At 36.7% G+C, this 19,307-nt stretch overlaps 1 protein-coding gene across 9 annotated transcripts in view; it reads left to right on the top strand.

Moving 5' to 3' along the window:
* Positions 1-8,049, top strand: part of LOC134219888 (histone-lysine N-methyltransferase, H3 lysine-79 specific) — a 69,009-nt gene extending 60,960 nt beyond the window's left edge. For 6 of the 9 annotated variants that reach the window (XM_062698784.1, XM_062698782.1, XM_062698783.1 and 3 more), the window contains one exon: positions 6,973-8,049. In XM_062698784.1, the coding sequence (XP_062554768.1) occupies positions 6,973-7,820 (848 nt within the window). In that variant the 3' untranslated portion in view covers positions 7,821-8,049. The remainder of the gene's footprint in view (positions 1-6,972) is intronic. The other 3 variants (XR_009981699.1, XR_009981698.1, XR_009981697.1) reach the window with 1 other exon arrangement.
* Positions 8,050-19,307: the final 11,258 nt, after the last annotated feature.

Below are 19,307 nucleotides of genomic sequence, written 5' to 3'. Positions count from 1 at the left end.
AATTAATAAATCCTTGCATATTGAAGCTTGACAAACTTACTGCATGAGAGAAGTAGATTAAATGCAGTAATCAGTATAAATTTCTAGAGGAGGCACGTTTGCAAAATAACAGTTCTATTGTTAGTAGCTAGCTATCGTTAGTAGCTACAAAAATCGACCATTTTCAACCTTGGTTATTTTATGCTCGGACCATTGCTTAATTTTTTGATTCTCAAGACCCCTTTTTGTATTTCTCGGACGAAGTATACCTACCTTATAGAACCATAGTATTACATAACGACCATCTATGGTCGACGAATTGAAGTGGTGTCTGTGTGTTAGAGTGCGCAAAATCTAACCCATTTTTTAGCACTTATCCTTATCCGAAATAAGTACTTGTCATAAGACGAGTTTGTACCATTCCATTTAATTCCACCACTGACAGATACGTATTTCAACCTCAACAGTAAGGTCGTCTTCAGTGTCTCGTACTTGATTCGACTTAATAAGTAATCAGGTTAAACTCCTCCAGGCTGAAACTTTTGTTTTTTCTTCTTTTTTTTTTTGCACATAAATAAAGAACAAAAAACCCAAATTTATCCCCCAGTGGTGATTATGCCTTTCTCGATTTAATATGTTGAATTCGATGAGTATGGTAAATGCAACGTAAATTGCCTACATTATGGCGGTTAAAAGCTTTGATACGAATATATCACGCTGCTTAAAAATTACTCAACTATGAGCGTAATGGATTGTGCCACGGCCAAATTGATTAATGATTCAAAGTGTGCATGTAAACAGTGTATTTGTTAAACGAAAAATAGAAATATTATGCAAACCGCATGATTTATCAGTAAACAAAAGAAATAGTGTCCAACTAGGAACGTTTCCCCGTCGAATGAAACCAGTTACATTCGATTCGGACAAGTCCTTCTATATGAAACGCGTTTAACAAATGAAAATTCCCGGAGCTACACACATACAGACCGACATTTGCTCAGTATCTCGAGCTGAGTCGATTAGTATATAACACTATGGGTCTCCGAGCCTCCTATCAAAATTTGGCTTTTGGAGTGAAATTATAGCCTTCTGGTAAAACTTTGTTGTACGAGGAAGGCAAAAAGTTCTTCGCTATATTGTACAACATCTGGATCTTTGTAATATTCTACCGTGGTTTTGGTGAATAAATCGTAGGGTTAGGCGGGGCAAGATGGGTCAGGGCCGTTTTTGAGCATCGTGTACATTTTAATGTGGAGATTATGACTTTGTAAGAGGAATAGTTTGGTTATATTTTATTGTCACTCGATTAAACACACTTTCAATAAAACGTGTAATCTCGTCGAGCAATGTAAAATTTAAACATTCTTAGTAACATAGTGAAAATATTCTAAGTAATGTACTGCCGTGAATCGCATATTTGTCCCATATGCATAGGAAACCCAGCAAAGATGGGACAGATATGCGATTCACGGCAGTGTAGGTGATGTTGTACTTACTGCGTTAAAATAAATAAATTTGATACAAAATTAGACATTCTAACATGAGCTTACAAATGGGGCAAGATGAGTCAGCACATACTGAAGGGCATAGTTCGTATTCAGAACATATTTTCCATTGCTGATTCAATCATTTTGAGCATAATGATGTTAATTTGTTTATTAAAAATGTGTATTTTTTGTCTTTAAGAAAGCAATACACAGACGGCATGTTTTCATAAGACGTACCAATTATGGCCTGCAAGGAGGAGTTAGTGGCTTAAATCGGATCTTTAATAGAGTGGCACCGTTGTTCGACTTCAACAGTACACGTGATATGCTTCGTCATAAGTTTTCGTCATTATTTTCTAACAGGTGTCCGTAATACTGTGAAGATGAATGTAGATTATTGATTGTTATTTTTTGTTCTATTTTTATTTTGTTTTACTTCTACCTGACCTGATTTGTATCTCTGTTTTTGTTTTATATTATTACCAACATCATTGGGGCTATTTTAAGCCTGTTGGTGGATAAATAGATAGATAAGAATTGGCAGACATTTTTAAATATAAAGCCATTTCCTCAGCTTAAAAGCTTAAAAATCCTATCTATCTGTGTGTAATTCAATATCAAAAATCAAAACAATATTAATTGCAGAATTTAAGGATGACCCATCTTGCCCCGCTGTTTGACCCATCGTACCCCGTCTTTTTTTGATTGACAGAAAAATAGACTTCTATCTTAATGACTCAAAATGAAATGAAAAGTGGAGATTTTGTTATTTCATACCCCTGGCTTACAGATTATGAGCTATTTTTATAGATCCACGTTGAAAAGTTGAATAAAAATGTTTCTGTTTTCAGACATTCAGGATTCGCCTTAGGCGACCCATCTTGCCCCATCATACCCTAATTTACTTTCAACGATAAAATAAATACGATACCTACCATTATTTTTATATACTCAGGCAGGTGGTTGTATTTGTTGGCGCACGAGCATTTTTTTCCGTTGCTTTTGCTTGAATTTATCATCTTGGAGAGTTTTTAGCGAAAGAACCAAACTGCTCGGCAGCCAGATATTCCAAATAAGAATTTATTTATTTATTGATTGTATAATTGACATGTTTGTAGACCGTTTGCAATTAACCTTAAATACTAAATTGTGTTACACTTTATCTTTGTAATATTGCCCTTCATCAGATGGTAATCTGTTGTCTGTCGTAAGGTGCAAAAGTATTTTTCAGCTTTGTCGTAGAAAATGTGAAGTCAATAGAATTGCAGTGTTAATCGTAAATAAGCATCATTTGGTTAATGGGTCCGAATTTTTCATAGTTAATACAACCCGAAATACAAAATGACCTAAACTTCCAATAAATTTTTGTTTTTTCTTGTACCGCCATAGGGGATGAGAATGGGTCATCGCTCTCACCGGCAGCCTGGAGGTCGTAGAGCAAAATCGTTTAAAAAGGTCTCTTATATTTTAGTCTTCTTGTCCTCAGATCAATCCATTCTACAAGCATTCTAAGTAGTTGAAACAGTGACCCTATAATGGGTGATGCAACTGAGCAGGATGTCCTTCGATTTTGAGCAGATATGGACGATTGTAGGTCAATGCCCAGAAACCCATTGCCCAGAAAGAGATTCCCCAGAAATCATTTCCCCAGAATGCACTACTCCCCGGAAAACCATTCCCCAGAATAGCACAATCCCCAGAAAGACATTTCCCAGAATGCCCCCATCCCCCGAAAGACATTCCCCAGCATACCATACCCCAGAATGCACCATTTTCTAGATTTGACTAAATACCACTAAAAAAAGTTCGTATTAATACTAAATATATACTAAATACTCGTTTGACATAATGCCGTTTGGCATAAGTCCGTTTGGTATAAGTGCGTTTGGCATAATGACATTCGGCATAAAGACCATTTGACATAACGATCGTTTGACAAGAAAAATAGTCATAATGATTTTAGGGACATTTAGCATAACGACCATTTGGTATAATGACAATTTGGCATACAAATTGAAAAATTCATAAAAACTCTAGGATTTCTTCCAATCAAATGCGTGCATGCTTCCTCGTTATAAGGAGAAATCGTGAGCTTTAAAAATGGAATCATCAGGTCATTTATCTTATTCGGTTCGTATGCGTTGAAAAGAAATCATATACATTTCGACTTTTGCGATCTTTTAAAAAATGGATCATCTAGTCTTCTGCCTTCTTTCGGAAAAAGGCGTACTTTTGAAGCGGTCATTTACTCTTTTGCCCTTTTCAGGGCAAATGCATGCTTTTAAAGAAGTCATCTACTCTTTTGCCTTTTTTAGGGTAAATGCATACTTTTAAAGAAGGAGTAATCTACTCTTTTGCTTCATCCCGGGCAAATGCGTACTTTTAGAGAAGGAGTCATCTACTATTTGCCTTATTCCGGGCGAATGTATACTTTTAAAGAAGGAGTTATCTACTCTTTTGCATTATCCCGGGCAAATGCGTACTTTTAAAAAAATGAGTCATTTACTCTTTTGCCTATTTCCGGGCAAATGCATACTTTTGAAGAAGTAATTATCTACTCGTTTGCCTTTTTTCCGGGCAAACGCATACTTTTAAAGAAGGAGTCATCTACTTCTAAGAATGGAAATCATATATTCTTATGACCCATTGCATTTGATACTTTTTTCAACGATTATGCCAAATGTTCATTATGCCAAATGAGCTCGAGGTACCCAACAAATTATGTCAAACGGCCTTTAGACATTTAAGTCGTTATGCCAAACGGTTTTATGCCATATGGTCTTCCCCCAATATGAACAATGAACATAATGAATTATCTGCTCCTTCGTATTATATGTGAACCTTAACAAACAAATCAAATGGGCTCCATTTCGGGCAAATGCGTGCTTCAAAAGAATACAGCATATGTCGTTTTGCCTTATTCCGGGCAAATGCGTGCTTCAATATAAGTATTTTTGAATAGAAATATAGTATCTGGTATTTATAATTTATAGAAATGACAGCGAAAGACATAGTTTTTTAGACTGATACTTTTTTCTGGGGAACGGATCATTCTGGGTTTTTGGTTTCTGGGGAATGGGTCATTCTGGGGATTTCTTTTCGGGGAAATAGTACATTCTGGGGAATATCATTCTAGAGAATTGGTCGTTCTGGTAAATGGAATTCTGGGAAATACCATTCTGGGGAACTGATTCTGGGGATTGGTATTCTGGGCATTGACCTACAACCGATATGGACACACATTAGCGCTGTCCAATAAGCAGCTCGAAGTAGCTCAAAGTTGTTCCCGTCCTGCTCGTTCTTTTTTGTCAACAAATGGGCATGAGAGAGATGGGAACAACTTCGAGCTACTTCGAGATACTCATTGGACAGAATTAATAACTCAATAATCCCTAATTATGTTATTGATATCTTACTCTGTTATGAACTTGTCTTACTGAAGAGGTAAAATACCAAAGCATTCATATCACAAATTAATATGTACTTCAGGCATAACATACTGTTTTACAGAAATGTCCCGATTTTATCACCCCCTGGTGAATTTTGGGGTGCTAAAATAGGAAATGTGACAAAATCATAAAAAAAATTTCAAGTTTTTAGTTTGTTTCACAAATATAAATCAATTTATGCTTTGGAAAGGCAAAATATGCGAACGGAACTCGTAATTTCTAGTCGAAAAGGCTATAAAATTTCGTGTACCGTATAGACCGAAGGATCCTCTTCCACCACTAACGAAACGTAGGCAACACTTTTACTGGTTTTCTTTTCCTGCTGCTTTGCGAAGTCCTTTCGTTGTTTCTTTTGTTGTTCCCGGGGTTTCCGCTTGAGACAGATGTTCATCCGGTGCCTTCCATTTTTCAGAGCAATCATTTATTCTTTTTTTTTTAATCTTTATTAGTGAGGTTTTTAGCCCTAGGCTAGTTCACCTCAGAGATACATTTATTCTTGTTTCCTCCATACAATATGTTCCTCATCCAATTCATGAAATGTAGCGATGAAGGGATTTCCTTTTTCACATTCATATATACGCCACGTACACCAGTGCACGCGTCGAGGCAAAGTTCAGCGGGGAATTTTTCGCGAACAACATTCTTCACCTCGCCATACTTCCCCAGCACTACAGCTAGTTCATGGTCTGTAACCTCAGGGGGTAGATCGTGCATGCGCACATATTGACATGTATACAGCGGCGTCTTTTTCATCCACATAACGGAAAATTAGATCCTCCGAGTTGGAAGGCAATGCATGCCGCATTACTTCCTACGTTATTGATGAACACGGCTTTTTCTTGTGATATTCTATAAATAGTCTCAATTTGGCCGTAATCCGTCTCCAGCATCTTCACAAATTGAACATCTTGTGTTTTAACCTCACACATCGCGACGACAAAAACAATCGAATTGATGGTAAAGAAAGTGTACTGAAAAACAACAGACAGCTACCGCGTGGTTCGTACCGAACAACAACCTATTACTCTGTCGAGACTCGAGAGCTAAAAGCAGACTGGTCAATACTGTATTACAATACCAAACGCATAACAAATTATTATTCTTTTGGTATTAAAATACTTGAGCATTTTATGCCTGAAATATTTTGCATATTAATTTATAGTATTATTTTCTGGTTTTTTTCCTCGAGTTTTACCTCTTATGCAAGGCAAGTTCTTACCTACTTCTGTTATCGAGGTTGTCACTCCTGTTCAGGTGGGAGTTGTACACTTATTACGTGAGTTATTTTTCTGGGTTTCTCAAGACCAAACCCCAAGCCCCATCCCACCACCTCCCCTGGTGAGCTATAATAACTCCTTCGCCAACAGTATTGAATTTTTACTACGGTGCGAGTCCCCAAAGTCTAAAAATAAAACATACTACACAAGAAGAGTAAAAAATCCCTTACGTAATTCATGCATGAAATTAAAAGTAATAAATTATACAATAGAATATAGTTTCAACAAATGTTTAGTACCTACTAGAAGAAATGAAAAACAAATATCACAAGTAGAAAAACGAGCTGAAATAAAAATCTTAATAGGTAAATGAATAACATTTGAAATCATGAACATACATTTAATTCTATAAGCAGATTTCCGGTGAATTGACTTTAGAGCACGTTTATGTACTGTATTGTACGTTGGTAATCCAGTAGTAAGTAAAAACTAAACTTTTTGCATGCATTTGTTCTCTGTATAGTTTTCCATGGACCGGTCGTTCACTTCATGTATGGTTATGTATATATTGCGCTGAATCTGAACCATGTAATATGCATATTAGATTTACCCGGTGGTAGTGGCGTTTTATAACCATTTCGGTATTATTCTTACTGTGTCCGCAAAACAAGTATATCCGATTTGCAGTTCATTATATTCATGTAACCATCATAGACATCCAAAACACATTATCACTCATAACGCTGAGTGCGTTTTAAGCAAATCACAAATAAAGATTACTTTGCGTTAACCTATACAAATTTTCTCCATCTTCTCTTTGTTCCAATGCCTCTTTAATAGACGACGTGGGAGACGATGAGTCCAGTTGGCACGATCGGGTGAGTTCGGGATTCGACCGGCTGGTAGCATTCGCTTCAACAGAGCTGGATAAAACGCGTCGCTCCAACGAGGACGCTCCACCATCGTCGACTAGTTGCACTACCTCACCTGATTCCGGTATCAACCAGAGTGACCACAGTCGCACCTTCCTTTCGTCGTCGTCTTCCTCATCTCAGCTAGATGTTCCGCCTAGTAGTTCAAGTGCCGGTAGCGGCAGCAGCGTAAGTAGTGGCCTAATGAAACACGTTGTGCCAATAATTAAATCCTCACCTGCGGAACCGGTAGAAAGTCCACCACTCTCAGATGTAGGGCTTCCACGAACACCGAGTCCGTCGTCTAGTCCTCCCCTTTTGTACCAATCTACGTCGGGCTTGCCCACTGCAGCACAAAACCTATTGCATAGTGGAAGCAATTTGAAGATTCCTTTGAAATATCAACGGCAGTCTAAGGTCCCATCGGAAAAGCACTACAAGAAGAAATTCCGAGAACGCAACTGGGAAGAGTACGAAGAAAGCATCGGTGGAAGACTCAGCTCAACCGGTAGTGCAGAACCATTGGATCCGGACTATGCGGATGGTTTCGGAAATACGGGCACAGCCAACCCGATCAGTGGTACCGTCACTATGGGGCTGGGCAACGTAAATGCTCTGGAAAACGCTCAACACAGCGACAACCTTCTGCTCCACCACCACAAACACAAATCAGCCAAGTTTCGTCCCAAGGGCAAAGACTGGAACTGGGATGATGAACATTCGAACACGTCTTCGTCCAGCTCACACCGACATCGCTCGGGGAACACTCCAACGTAATCGGTCTAGCACAGAGATCAATACACTGCGCTATCTCTTTGAAGTGGAAATCTTTTGTTGTTAGATTGTATATTGTTTACGAAACCCAGTTAGGGTTCAGATTTAGTTCACTACGGTCATTGTATGTAGGAATTATTAGTTAAAATATATCGCGTTTTAGTTATATTTTATGACACGTTTCAACTGCTCAATATAAAAGTGTAATAAATCCTGCCGTAACTAAAGTAAATTTGTTAAAAGACTGAATCCTCACTAGGTACTACTTCTAACCGAACGAATCATTCATTTAATGCAGCCAAAATTTATCCATTTAGGCACATTTGTCGGGGTTCTCTTTTATCATATTTATTAATTTTACTTTCTTGTTGATTCTCTAACATTTTTAGTTACCGTTAACAGATTTGTTTTTAATTTTCTCTATTGATTATCTTAAATGTCGGAAGTGAGGTGGAAATCGTTGACTCACGATAAAAGAGTCGATATCGACTTATTGCACCCATTTTTTCGTATAGGAGCTAATTGTCGCACAGAATTCAAGACAAAATTTTCAAAACGATTTATCTGCTTTTGTAAACAAAGATTCAAACGACGATTTGACGAATCTGATAGCTCACCCACGCAAACCAACACCATAAACAGGTAGCGGAAACCTTCACCTACACTGAGCCAAATCACCCGCCGTGTAATGAATGAAAAATCATTCAAGGATCTATCATTTTCATGGTTCCTAATATTGAATGAAATATCCATTTGGATGAATATCCACTTGAATTTGATATATTTTAATGTAGTTGTTAAATGTTAACTTGCCAAATAATAACCCTGTTTCTATTCACTTGCATCCCATAACAAATATCATTCGCAAACAGCATGATACTGCGTTGAATCCTGATTATACGGAAAATCATTCAGTAGATATTCATACGTCACGTTGTTGTGCTATTTGTAAAGATGGCAAGCTCGCGACATCACAATCAAGAATCCAATGGTAAGTGACTACTTTTCCATAAATTATGCTGGTGATATATGTAGTTTAAAAAGAGTTCCATTTCAACTAAAGTAAGATTCATCTTTGCAGGCTTATCGCCATTACAAAAGTTCTCGATGCTTGAGGTTTGCCTTGCCTTTTTTACCATTTTTCTACGAAACCGTCATGATGGCATGTCAAACATCTTTTGCAGAAATGTAACATACTGTTGTTCTATTTCAATGATGAAGATTCGATTAATTTGTTTATACAGATGGTAAGTTCATGACTATTGAAATTGGCTTCAAGCCAAGGAATTACACATGTTGTCCTTTCCTAGGCAGTCACCAGAAACGATCCACTGATGGAAAAGTACCCGAAACAGGATTGTGCGGTATTTGGCAACTAGGTATATGAAGTGACGGAATCGTGATGAAATTGACTTCCATATTAATCAATTCCATTCCTAAACTTCTATTATTACTGTGTGCGGGACGATGGTACAATAAAATTCACCTGAAACTAAAACGTTTGGTTATCTGTTTCATTTCTCATACATGTTTTGAGTGAAAAAAGTCCCATTAACTATATCAAATAAAATCGCATTTTAATTAACATTCATTTCGCTAATGTCTGTTTATCCGTTTAATGTTTGAATGATGATCATCTCCTAACAAACTTGTTTTTATTATCATTTGAATGATTATGCATCGGTTCAAGTATGATATTCATACAACTTGTTTCAAATTTGGCATGTAGTGAATTGAATGATGGTATTTCATAAATCATCTGATTTTAGGCATGGGGCTGGGGTGAACCAAAAATCATACAGTTACTGGCAGAACCCTTCGTTCAGTGTACCTATTGGTGGTGTTGGTTTGCGTGGGAGAGCTATCAGATTCGTCAAATCGTTGTTTGAATCTTTGTTTACAAAAGCAGATAAGTCGTTTTGAAAATTTTGTCTTGAAATATGAAAAAAAAAACTATTTCAGATCTGTTCCATTATGTTTTTGACCAGTCGATTTCGACTGTTCTTGGATGCAGCAATCTATTATTAGAATAAACCCAATAGATTTGGGTTTGAATGCAATTCGTCGTACACGCTTAAAATTACTTACTTATGGATCCTGTACACCTCCGGTGGTGCAAAGGGCCGACTTGAAAGATCTCCATCCTGAGCGTTGCCCGGCTATCGCTTTAACCTGTTGCCAGGTTAGATTTCGGTCGACTTCTTTTATTTCTTTATTGAGGCTTCGCCGCCATGAGCCTCTGGGTCCGCCTCTGCTGCGATGTCCCGCTGGGTTCCAGTCTAATGCTTGTTTACAGATTTCGACCCAGCCCCACTTCCGATCCCGAATTTCTGTTGCTATCGGCCTCTGGTGACAACGACGATGGAGCTCGATGTTTGAGATCCAATTGTGAGGCCACCAGGCCCGAATTATATACCGCAAGCATCTGTTAATGAACACCTGCAGCCGTTGAGTGTTCTCCACTGATACACACCATGTTTCGCTAGCGTATAGCAGCACAGATTTCACGTTAGAGTTGAAAATTCGTATTTTGGTGCGTTCACTTATCTGCCTGTTTTTCCAGATATTTCTTAAACTCGCAAAGGCAGCCCTTGCTTTCTTGATCCGTGCGCCTATGTCGATCTTGGAACACGCTTAAAATGGTTAACACAAATTTGTGTTTCATTTTGTGGTTTCATTCACATAAAACGGGCCTTTCTTGGAACAACACATATTATGTGCAACTACCATTTGTTGTACCCGACGGCTAACGATTTTCGATGAGCTCATTCCACACAGTGCGAGAGTGAAAATTGGCAAACTTTCGCACACTTATTCAGAGGATTTTCCAATTGAATAACGATTTTCCAATTGATAAACGAAACATAGTGCGATGAAAGCACATTATTATTGTTCCGCCATTGTAACAAACTCGAGCAAAACCTATCCATGAGCCACCAGTGATCGCTTGGCAAAGTAATAATTATTTTAAATGTGATAGCAGTGTACGGTTAAATATTCTCAAGTAACGTAATCGAAGCCAACTAGGCTTTACCCCGCAATTGGTTGCAAAAAAATCTATTTTGTTCAATTTCTTTAGTTGGCTTCAACTGACAAAACACAACTCCACGAAGCCAGAATAATTCATCGTACAATTATCGAAAATTTATATAATTTATAAGGTCTTTTTTGGAAGCTTAAAGGAAGGGGTTTCGCTCGAAATAACAGTTTCTTTTTTTGATGCAGCCTTCCACTGCTTCTCCACTACATTTTCTTTCGGTATCGCCCTCATTTCCTTTCCATCGATTGGTTCTTCTTTAATGGCTCTACATTCCAACAGGAACTTGGCCTGCTTTTCAACTTTGTATTCTATTAGCATTTCATCAGTTATTAATTGAAAGCTTTTCTATGCCCGCCATTGCATTAGTATGTATAGTGTGTAGCAAGTACAATGGATACACTATTGGGTTTATTCTACGAGTCGAGTGACGTGAGGTGAGTCGATTTTAGCAATTCTCACGTGAGGTGACCATGTTATTCAAATGGGGCTATACGACTCTTCTCACGTCATTCGAGCAATCTCACGTCACTCCACTCGTAGAATAAGCCCATATATGTCCAGGGCAGTGGCGTAGCCATGGGGGAGAGGGGTTGGACATAACCCCCCCTCCCAGAGACAATTTTTTTTGTTGAAAAAAATGTTCGGAAACCTCAACACCAACCTGGCGAAAACAATGCACAGTTCAAGGGAAAGCTATACAACAAACTACCGCTTGCAGCGAAAACAACAACCTTCTACTATTTTGAAAGATGAAAACTGAAAAACAAAGCTATTAAGAATTTCTATATTTGAAATATTGGCTAATGTTTTCCTTGGCTTATGTGCACACACACACAGACAGACATGTGCTCAGTTCGTTGAGCTGAGTTTATTTGTGAATGGCACTATAGGTTTTCGAGCCTTCTATAAAAATATCGTTTATGGAGTCGAATGATAGCCGAAAGGTACAACAATATTCGACTTTCTTAAATTTAAATCAAAAGTTTTTTTTATGTTCTTGTAATTTGATTTTTTTGTGGAAGTCCCTATAACGTAGTCCAAGAGCAAATTGCCCTGCCCCTAGATCTAGAATCATATACCTATATGATCGTGCGATTTCACCAAAATGTTGTAATTTTGTAATTTTGGCTATCCCGCCGCAGATGACATATTTAAAACATTATATTGTTAAAAAATGTAAGAACAGATCATGACTTCAAATAACCTTCCAGATAAGGTTCTCCAATAGCCTATTCAGATTACAAGCATTTACGAAGTATTTGACGTGATATCATATGAACTGAAAATAAGATGAATGAACTTTGGCATCAAGACACTCTGTATCATGGCATTAAGTTTGTAATCTGAATAGGCTACAAAATAATATTTTACAGTACTATCCTGACATATAGACCTAATTCAAACTAAATTCAAATGAATGCTTTCCGGTTTATTGATAATATCTGTGTTCATCTAGCAACTATTGTTCCGTTTTTCGATACAAATTTGCAACTCGGATTAGAAAGGCGTACCAAAGTCAATATTGAACGAAACTGCCAATCTGTTATCGAAAAACAATCTCAACCATTTTTTTCAACAGATTATTTTCAAGTTTGTCGAAAATCTGTCGAATTATCTGATATGTATTTGTTTTTTTTTTAAATTAAAACGATTCAATAATTCCACGTTTTTGCCATTTAGAGCGTACAAAATAATATTAACTATTTGGAAAAAAAATGGCAGATCATTGAACTACAAAGAAACTCGTGTTGTCTTGTAGTCCATACACTCGTATAATTAAATAATCACATAACAACTAGTAATTAATCTACGACGTGTAGCGAATATAGAGGAGTTGGACGATAAACGATATTAGAGAAGGCATCAATAGAACTGTATAGAAGACGGGAACGAATGTCACTTGGTTACAAAATCATAATGCGCAAACACACATTATTGATGGTAGACTGCATTTGGAATGACCATCATCAAATCACACACAGATTAGCTTATAATAGCAGGGAAACTTGAAAAATGAACACCTCAGAAGCAACATATTTTTATGGATTTCCTGTCTAGAAAACTTTAGAAAAAAAAAAGTAGGAGATAAATCGTGTAAATAGGTACCTACGACGATGTTTTACCAGGTTTTTAAAACTCTAGCTTATTTTGTACACTCCTGTAGAGTGTGTTTGTAATTCGTATTTATGTATCGAAACTCGGAAACTGACTCGTTTTGTTCGGTTTGCCTTTTACTTGTAAGTAGCTAATCATTCGTTTATTGCTGATAGATAAAACATTTTGTTGACTATTTAGGCTGACTAACTTGCTAATTTTAACAGAATGTATTCGAACTGTTCAGTGGGGGTAATACTCAACTTTAATTAACGGTTTCGGGTCAACCTGTCCTGAGACAGCTGAAATGATCGGAATAATGCATATTCAACTTGGTTTTAGCATGAAAAAAATAAAAATTAAGTGCATTGACGATGTCATTTGTAATGAAATGTAAATATTGATCGATGATTTGTAAAATAGCTGAACATATGGGAATATTTCATTAGAGTAATAAACAAGATAACAGTAATCAGCTACCTACACAAACATACAAAATGTCCCATTAGATTTTTCTACATATTAGACAATTAAGAGAAGAATATGAATCATATTCTTAAAAATAACCCCACGCAACACTACCATGTTACATAATAAAAAAAAACCTCATAAGTCGTTGTTTTATGTATATAATATGTAATTAGGTAATTGTATAGTTTTCACATTTGTAAAATACGACTTTCTTTTAATTATTGCAAACTATCGCGATTTCACTTCCGTTATGTTCATTCGTTTTATTTATTCTGTAATATAAGCGACATAAAATGTTCAATTTATAGACATCGCTGATATATTTTGGCAAATTATTTTATTTGTCAATATTACTAAACGAAACAAAATAAACACAAGATTGGGGGCATGAATGCTATTGCCTGCGAGCGTAAGACAAAATAAAATAAAGTAATAGTAATCATACACACGCATTAGGAAGCAAACCATAAGTAGCCCCATTTTATGACCGAAAAAATAACACCTACTGTACTATTACTATAAAAGAAATACATCTGAGAGAAAATAAAATCACATATTATTGCAAATGTTCAGCTCATATAATAATTGATGATAATCTCACGAACCTTTACTTTTTTAGCTAGATAGAAAGAAAGGCAAAAACTGTTCCGAATCATAACAAGCCATGATAAGAAATTTATCAAACTTGTATACTGCCGTTATACGCATACTTGTTCCATGTTTGCTGGGATTCCCTATATACATGGGACAGTTATGCGTATAACGGCAGTATACAAGTGCGAAAAAACAGAATCGGATAGGCAGTACCCACAGAGAAGTGAAGATTCTCGCTTTGTTCTTGCTCATTTTGTGTTGGGGACCGCACAGCTGTGTAGAACAAGTTGAAATGCATCATCGAAACCAGTGCTCCCCGCGTTTGGAGGTTTTTAAAATAAATTTATCGTGAATTTAATTATTTAAAAGAAATTTATCATGAATCAGTTCTTTCTCAAGGCAGCTTACAAAAATGTCGGTAGAGGTGATCGAGGCAATATGGGCCACCTAAGGAAATCGTGCCGAAAAGCGCTGAAAAGCTCAAAAAACATCATTCAAATGTAGTTGACTTATACTAGAGAATGTTACCTTTCATATTACATCGATAAATGACGAAAAATGCGTTTGGAAATTGTTGGAATGCACTTTTGAAAATGTATTGATTTCAATGTGTGTTCCCGACTATACGGGGCAATATGAGTCACCATTTGGGGCAGTATGGGACACCCATCCAAAACGTTTATTTAGGCGAAAAAAGTATCGTAATAAGGAAGAATATGATATTCCTACAACAGTTTGGAGTATTTCATACCAAATAAAATTAATAAACCGCTTAACAGCAGACTGAACCGATTTGTCACTCGTCACCGTTAGAACAGCCACATTTCAATTGGTCAATGGTCATTTTTTCTGTTTCGATCGCAGTAATGCGCTGTTGTAATTTTTCCGTATATGATAATATATGATAATATTCTTGTATTTGACTACTGAAATTTGAGCTTTTTCGCATTTTAAGGCCTGATACCTTGATCTGTGCAGGTATGCTCATATTGCCCCATAGAGACTGGTTTTGGAAAAAAAAAGTTTTATGGTAAATTTAGATTTGTATCAATACAAACATGTGTGCACGATATTCAATTTTAATATATCTTTTGATTGTGGTGTATTTTTGACCTGCATTTTAATCAGTTTTATGTCAAAACCTTATTTATAAACTTCAAATCTTATAATAATTTTGACTATGCAGCGAAAATTTACATTTTCAAGTGTATTTTCATGTTTGAATTGAAAATGCGGTTTTCACGTTGAGTCATATGTGGAGCATCGGATCATCTCTTAATGATCATATAACTTTTACATGATAAAACTTGTCAATAAGCTCAAAATGAGGGTGGCTCATATTGCCCCGTATGTTCATATTGCCCCTACTAACCCTATACTACATATCGTATATGTATACAGAGATGATAAGTGAGAGACTTTTTCATTCTCCTTTGGATTCAATCCCTGCCCACCATCATTGAACCTGTTTTGCCTTTCTCTTGTAACAAAGTTGTACCGAAGCTTCATACAAAAAGTGTGACATAGGGGGAAGGAGGGGTTTGAAAAAGTCTAGTTTTTGCGTTACGTAATTAATAGATCTTCCCATAGTGATTATATGGGTCTACTACAAAAGGCCGAATCACAAAAGGCCGAATGAACTCGGCAGACCAACAAAGTGGACCGGAGCAAGCGCGCGCTCGCTCCGGTCCACTTTGTTGGTCTGCCGAGTTCATTCGGACTTTTTTTTATTCAAATACTTAATATAATTTAGATTATTCGGATTATTTTCTGATTTCTTACCAAAAGTCAGTTTCTCTTAAATTAGGAGAAAATTAAATACAATTGAGAACACCGCGTTACAGTGAGTTATACAGCTTTTAGTTAAAAACGTAATAATTGGAAAAGTTGATTTTGTTTAGCTTCTGATGTCGCAATTAGATCGTGAGTAGTGCGCATTATTGGCACAACCATGCGTCATGAAGCGCACAACTCCTTCATTTTACGAATCGGAGATTTGATTCTGTAAGCTATGATCCGGTAGATTTTAACTCGGGCCCTTGCATTAGATTTGGGAATTTGACTTTTCTCAATACTACTGATGATCATTAGGTTACTGAATCAGCACTTTAAAGTGTTAATATTTATATGTATACAGTGTTCAGTTATGTTAATTCTTTCATTACTGCAATGAAGATTGATTTATTATGCAATATCTTCTTCTTCTTCTTCTTCTTATTGGCATTACATCCCTACACTGGGACAGAGCCGCCTCGCAGCTTAGTGTTCATCAAGCACTTCCACAGTTATTAACTGCGAGGTTTCTAAGCCAGGTTACCATTTTTGCATTCGTATATCATGAGGCTAGCACGATGATACTTTTATGCCCAGGGAAGTCGAGACAATTTCCAATCCGAAAATTGCCTAGACCGGCACCGGGAATCGAACCCAACCACCCTCAGCATGGTCTTGCTTTGTAGCCGCGCGTCTTACCGCACGGCTAAGGAGAGCCCCTAATATGCAATATATAAGGCCCCTTATTATGCAATATATAAGGATTAAAATTGACTCTGTAAACACCGTCACACAACTTCTTTCAATTGAAAGATTGAACTTTGACGGTCAACTGACGTTAATACCTCAACTGAATAAGATTGATTGAATCGCCGCTAGTGGTTGCAAAACACGTGGACAAGTTTTTTTTTTATGGGGCAGCATAATAAAAGTAAACGTCGATTTTTGAGTATTCCAAGTTCTCTTGGTTGGAAGATTGAAACTTTTGTAATGATTCGGCCTTTTGAGATTCGGCCTTTCGTGGTTCGGCCTTCTGGGTTTTCGGCCTTTTGTGGTATGCTAGAACATTTTCGGCCTTTTGTGATTCGGCCTTTTGTACTGATCCCGATTATATATATACACTCTAAAAAATCATCACGTCATATTCACGTGAAAAATCACGTAACTGATCTGTCTTGAACAAACGACGATTGTTACGTGAGGTTAGTAATGTACACCTGAATTTCACGTAACTTCTACTGAAAATCTTGGTGAATATGACTGTATATCCAAGTAAACAATTTAATTTTGTAATTGTGAGATTGTGTTAGTGAGATAGCAGCTTAGGCATTAGCGAAAGACCTGCATTGTAAACAAGAATGAATGATAAATAACCTAAACACAATTAGGCTTCGCGGAGGTAAGTGATATTTCAGGTGCATCTAGGCGGATATTTTCCATGCCTGCGTGTTTCCTCCTTGGAAAAAAAATTAACGGAGTTTGGATAAAAATTATTAGATTCATTGAAAAATGATGTGAAAGTAAAGGAAACTGTATGGAAGTCTAGAGCTACAGTTTTCCGGTCGCGTTATAGTATAAATCTTCTTGTCTTGGTTCCACTACTTTTTGTTTAATTAACAGCAATATTAGCAATTTTTGAGCAAGAAACTGGTTTTAAATTCTCAGCGATTCTCATTGACATTATTTCTCAACAAATCTGATAAATTTAATTCATCATCCGCCGATAACTTTGTTTTGCCTTTCTCGTACAACAAAGTTGTACCGAAAGGCTATATGATTGCTTCAAAAAAGAACTTTTGATAGAAGGCCCGGAGACCCATAGTGTTATATACCGATCAACTCACCTCGACGAACTGAGGTGATGTCTGTATGTGTGTATGTATGTATGTGTGTATGTGTACAAATTTTGTAGACACACTTTTTAGAACTTAGCATTATTCGATTTACTCGCAACATTATTTGCTATTGAAAATTGGCTCGATCGGACATTGCATTTCGGAATTATTGAAAAATCATTGTTTTTTCCCAAGGGTGTTCTTCCCCCCTTGGAAAAAAAATTCAAAACAAAAATTTTTTTTTTTTTCGATAATGACTTAATGATTTTAACTAATGCATGTTTTTGCAAAATGTGATCTATTCTCCTAAAGAGCTTTTTTGACCTTTCTAATGTGATTCTTTCAATATATTTTATAATGCACGAGAAAGGCATCATCACTGCTAGGTGGTTTAATTTTTTTTTTATTCCTTTATTTATTTGTTAGGCACTCTGTGTTACTTAACCGCTACTGTGCCGAGATCTACTGTGGTATTCTGCTCTACAGAATCAACACAGAATCTATTTTTAGATTTCCATTACCATTATTGTTGTCGTTGCCAGTCCATCTCATCGTGAGTCCATTGTGTCCGTTTGTCCATGTCGTGTATTCAATGATCGTTGCATTGTTCGGTTGCCATTAATCCGGGTAATGTTGGAGGAATGCCTCCGAGAAGAACAAGTTGTCAGTCGTCATCAGGCAGCCGTGACGGTAAGGCGCGTACCCCAAACGCCACCGTATGGGCTGCGGATCTGGTGACTGACGAGGGTTTGGTGTAGGGGCTGGGAATCGAACCCATGACCATTCGCTTGTAAGGCAAACGTGTAGCCAACTACGCTACGGGACCCCCCTGATAGGTGGATTAATCTGGGTTTTTTTTTCTTCAACAATAACTCCGAAGCGCAATGACCAAATGACGGCATTCCCTGTATCAATGCATCAACAACGCGAAAAGATTCGCTTGTATGGGCAGTCCCTGTTCATATTTGCATCCATTCCAAAATCACTATATTGCAATACATTTCAAAACATGTATTGGTTACCTGCTGTCTCAACGTAACTCAAGGAAAGTAAATTTTGTTCAGGTTACTTGTCATGCAGGTCACTCTTACGTGAAAAGTATGGTCTATGAGAACCACATTTGTTTTCAGGTAAAAATGACGTGATGATTTATATATACAAAAATAGATTTATATATATATATATATATATATATATATATATATATATATATATATATATATATATATATATATATATATATATATATATAGGGGAACAGACGGCTTTGGCAGGTTTTGTTCTATTATTGGCAGGGGGGTTTTTGTCGACCAAATTTTATGAAATTTGGTCACAATATTCTTTGATATGCAAAGAATGTTTAGGCCAAATTTGAGCAAAATCAGTCATAAAAAAACCCCCTGACAATAATAGAACAAAACCTGCCAAAGCCGTAATTCCCCCTATATATATACAGCGATTCCACGGGAAAAGAATAGAGTTGAAAAAAAAAGTTGTCCAATTTTGCTCAAAATCGCTTGGTATGTTCTTCATCGAAAATAATTAGACCCGTATTTTTTTATTTTTTTATTAGGGTGACCATGTTCGATATAGGGTTACCAGAAAAATCGCTATTTTTCGAAATTTTTTATTTTTAAAAAATCATAACTTTTGAACCACTGGATCGATTTGCAATATTTTTTT

The sequence above is a fragment of the Armigeres subalbatus genome, chromosome 3, assembly GCF_024139115.2.
Source record: "Armigeres subalbatus isolate Guangzhou_Male chromosome 3, GZ_Asu_2, whole genome shotgun sequence".
Classification (NCBI taxonomy): domain Eukaryota; kingdom Metazoa; phylum Arthropoda; class Insecta; order Diptera; family Culicidae; genus Armigeres; species Armigeres subalbatus.
The sequence above is the reverse complement of the archived record's forward strand: the minus strand, read 5'-3'. Positions and strand labels throughout refer to the sequence as shown.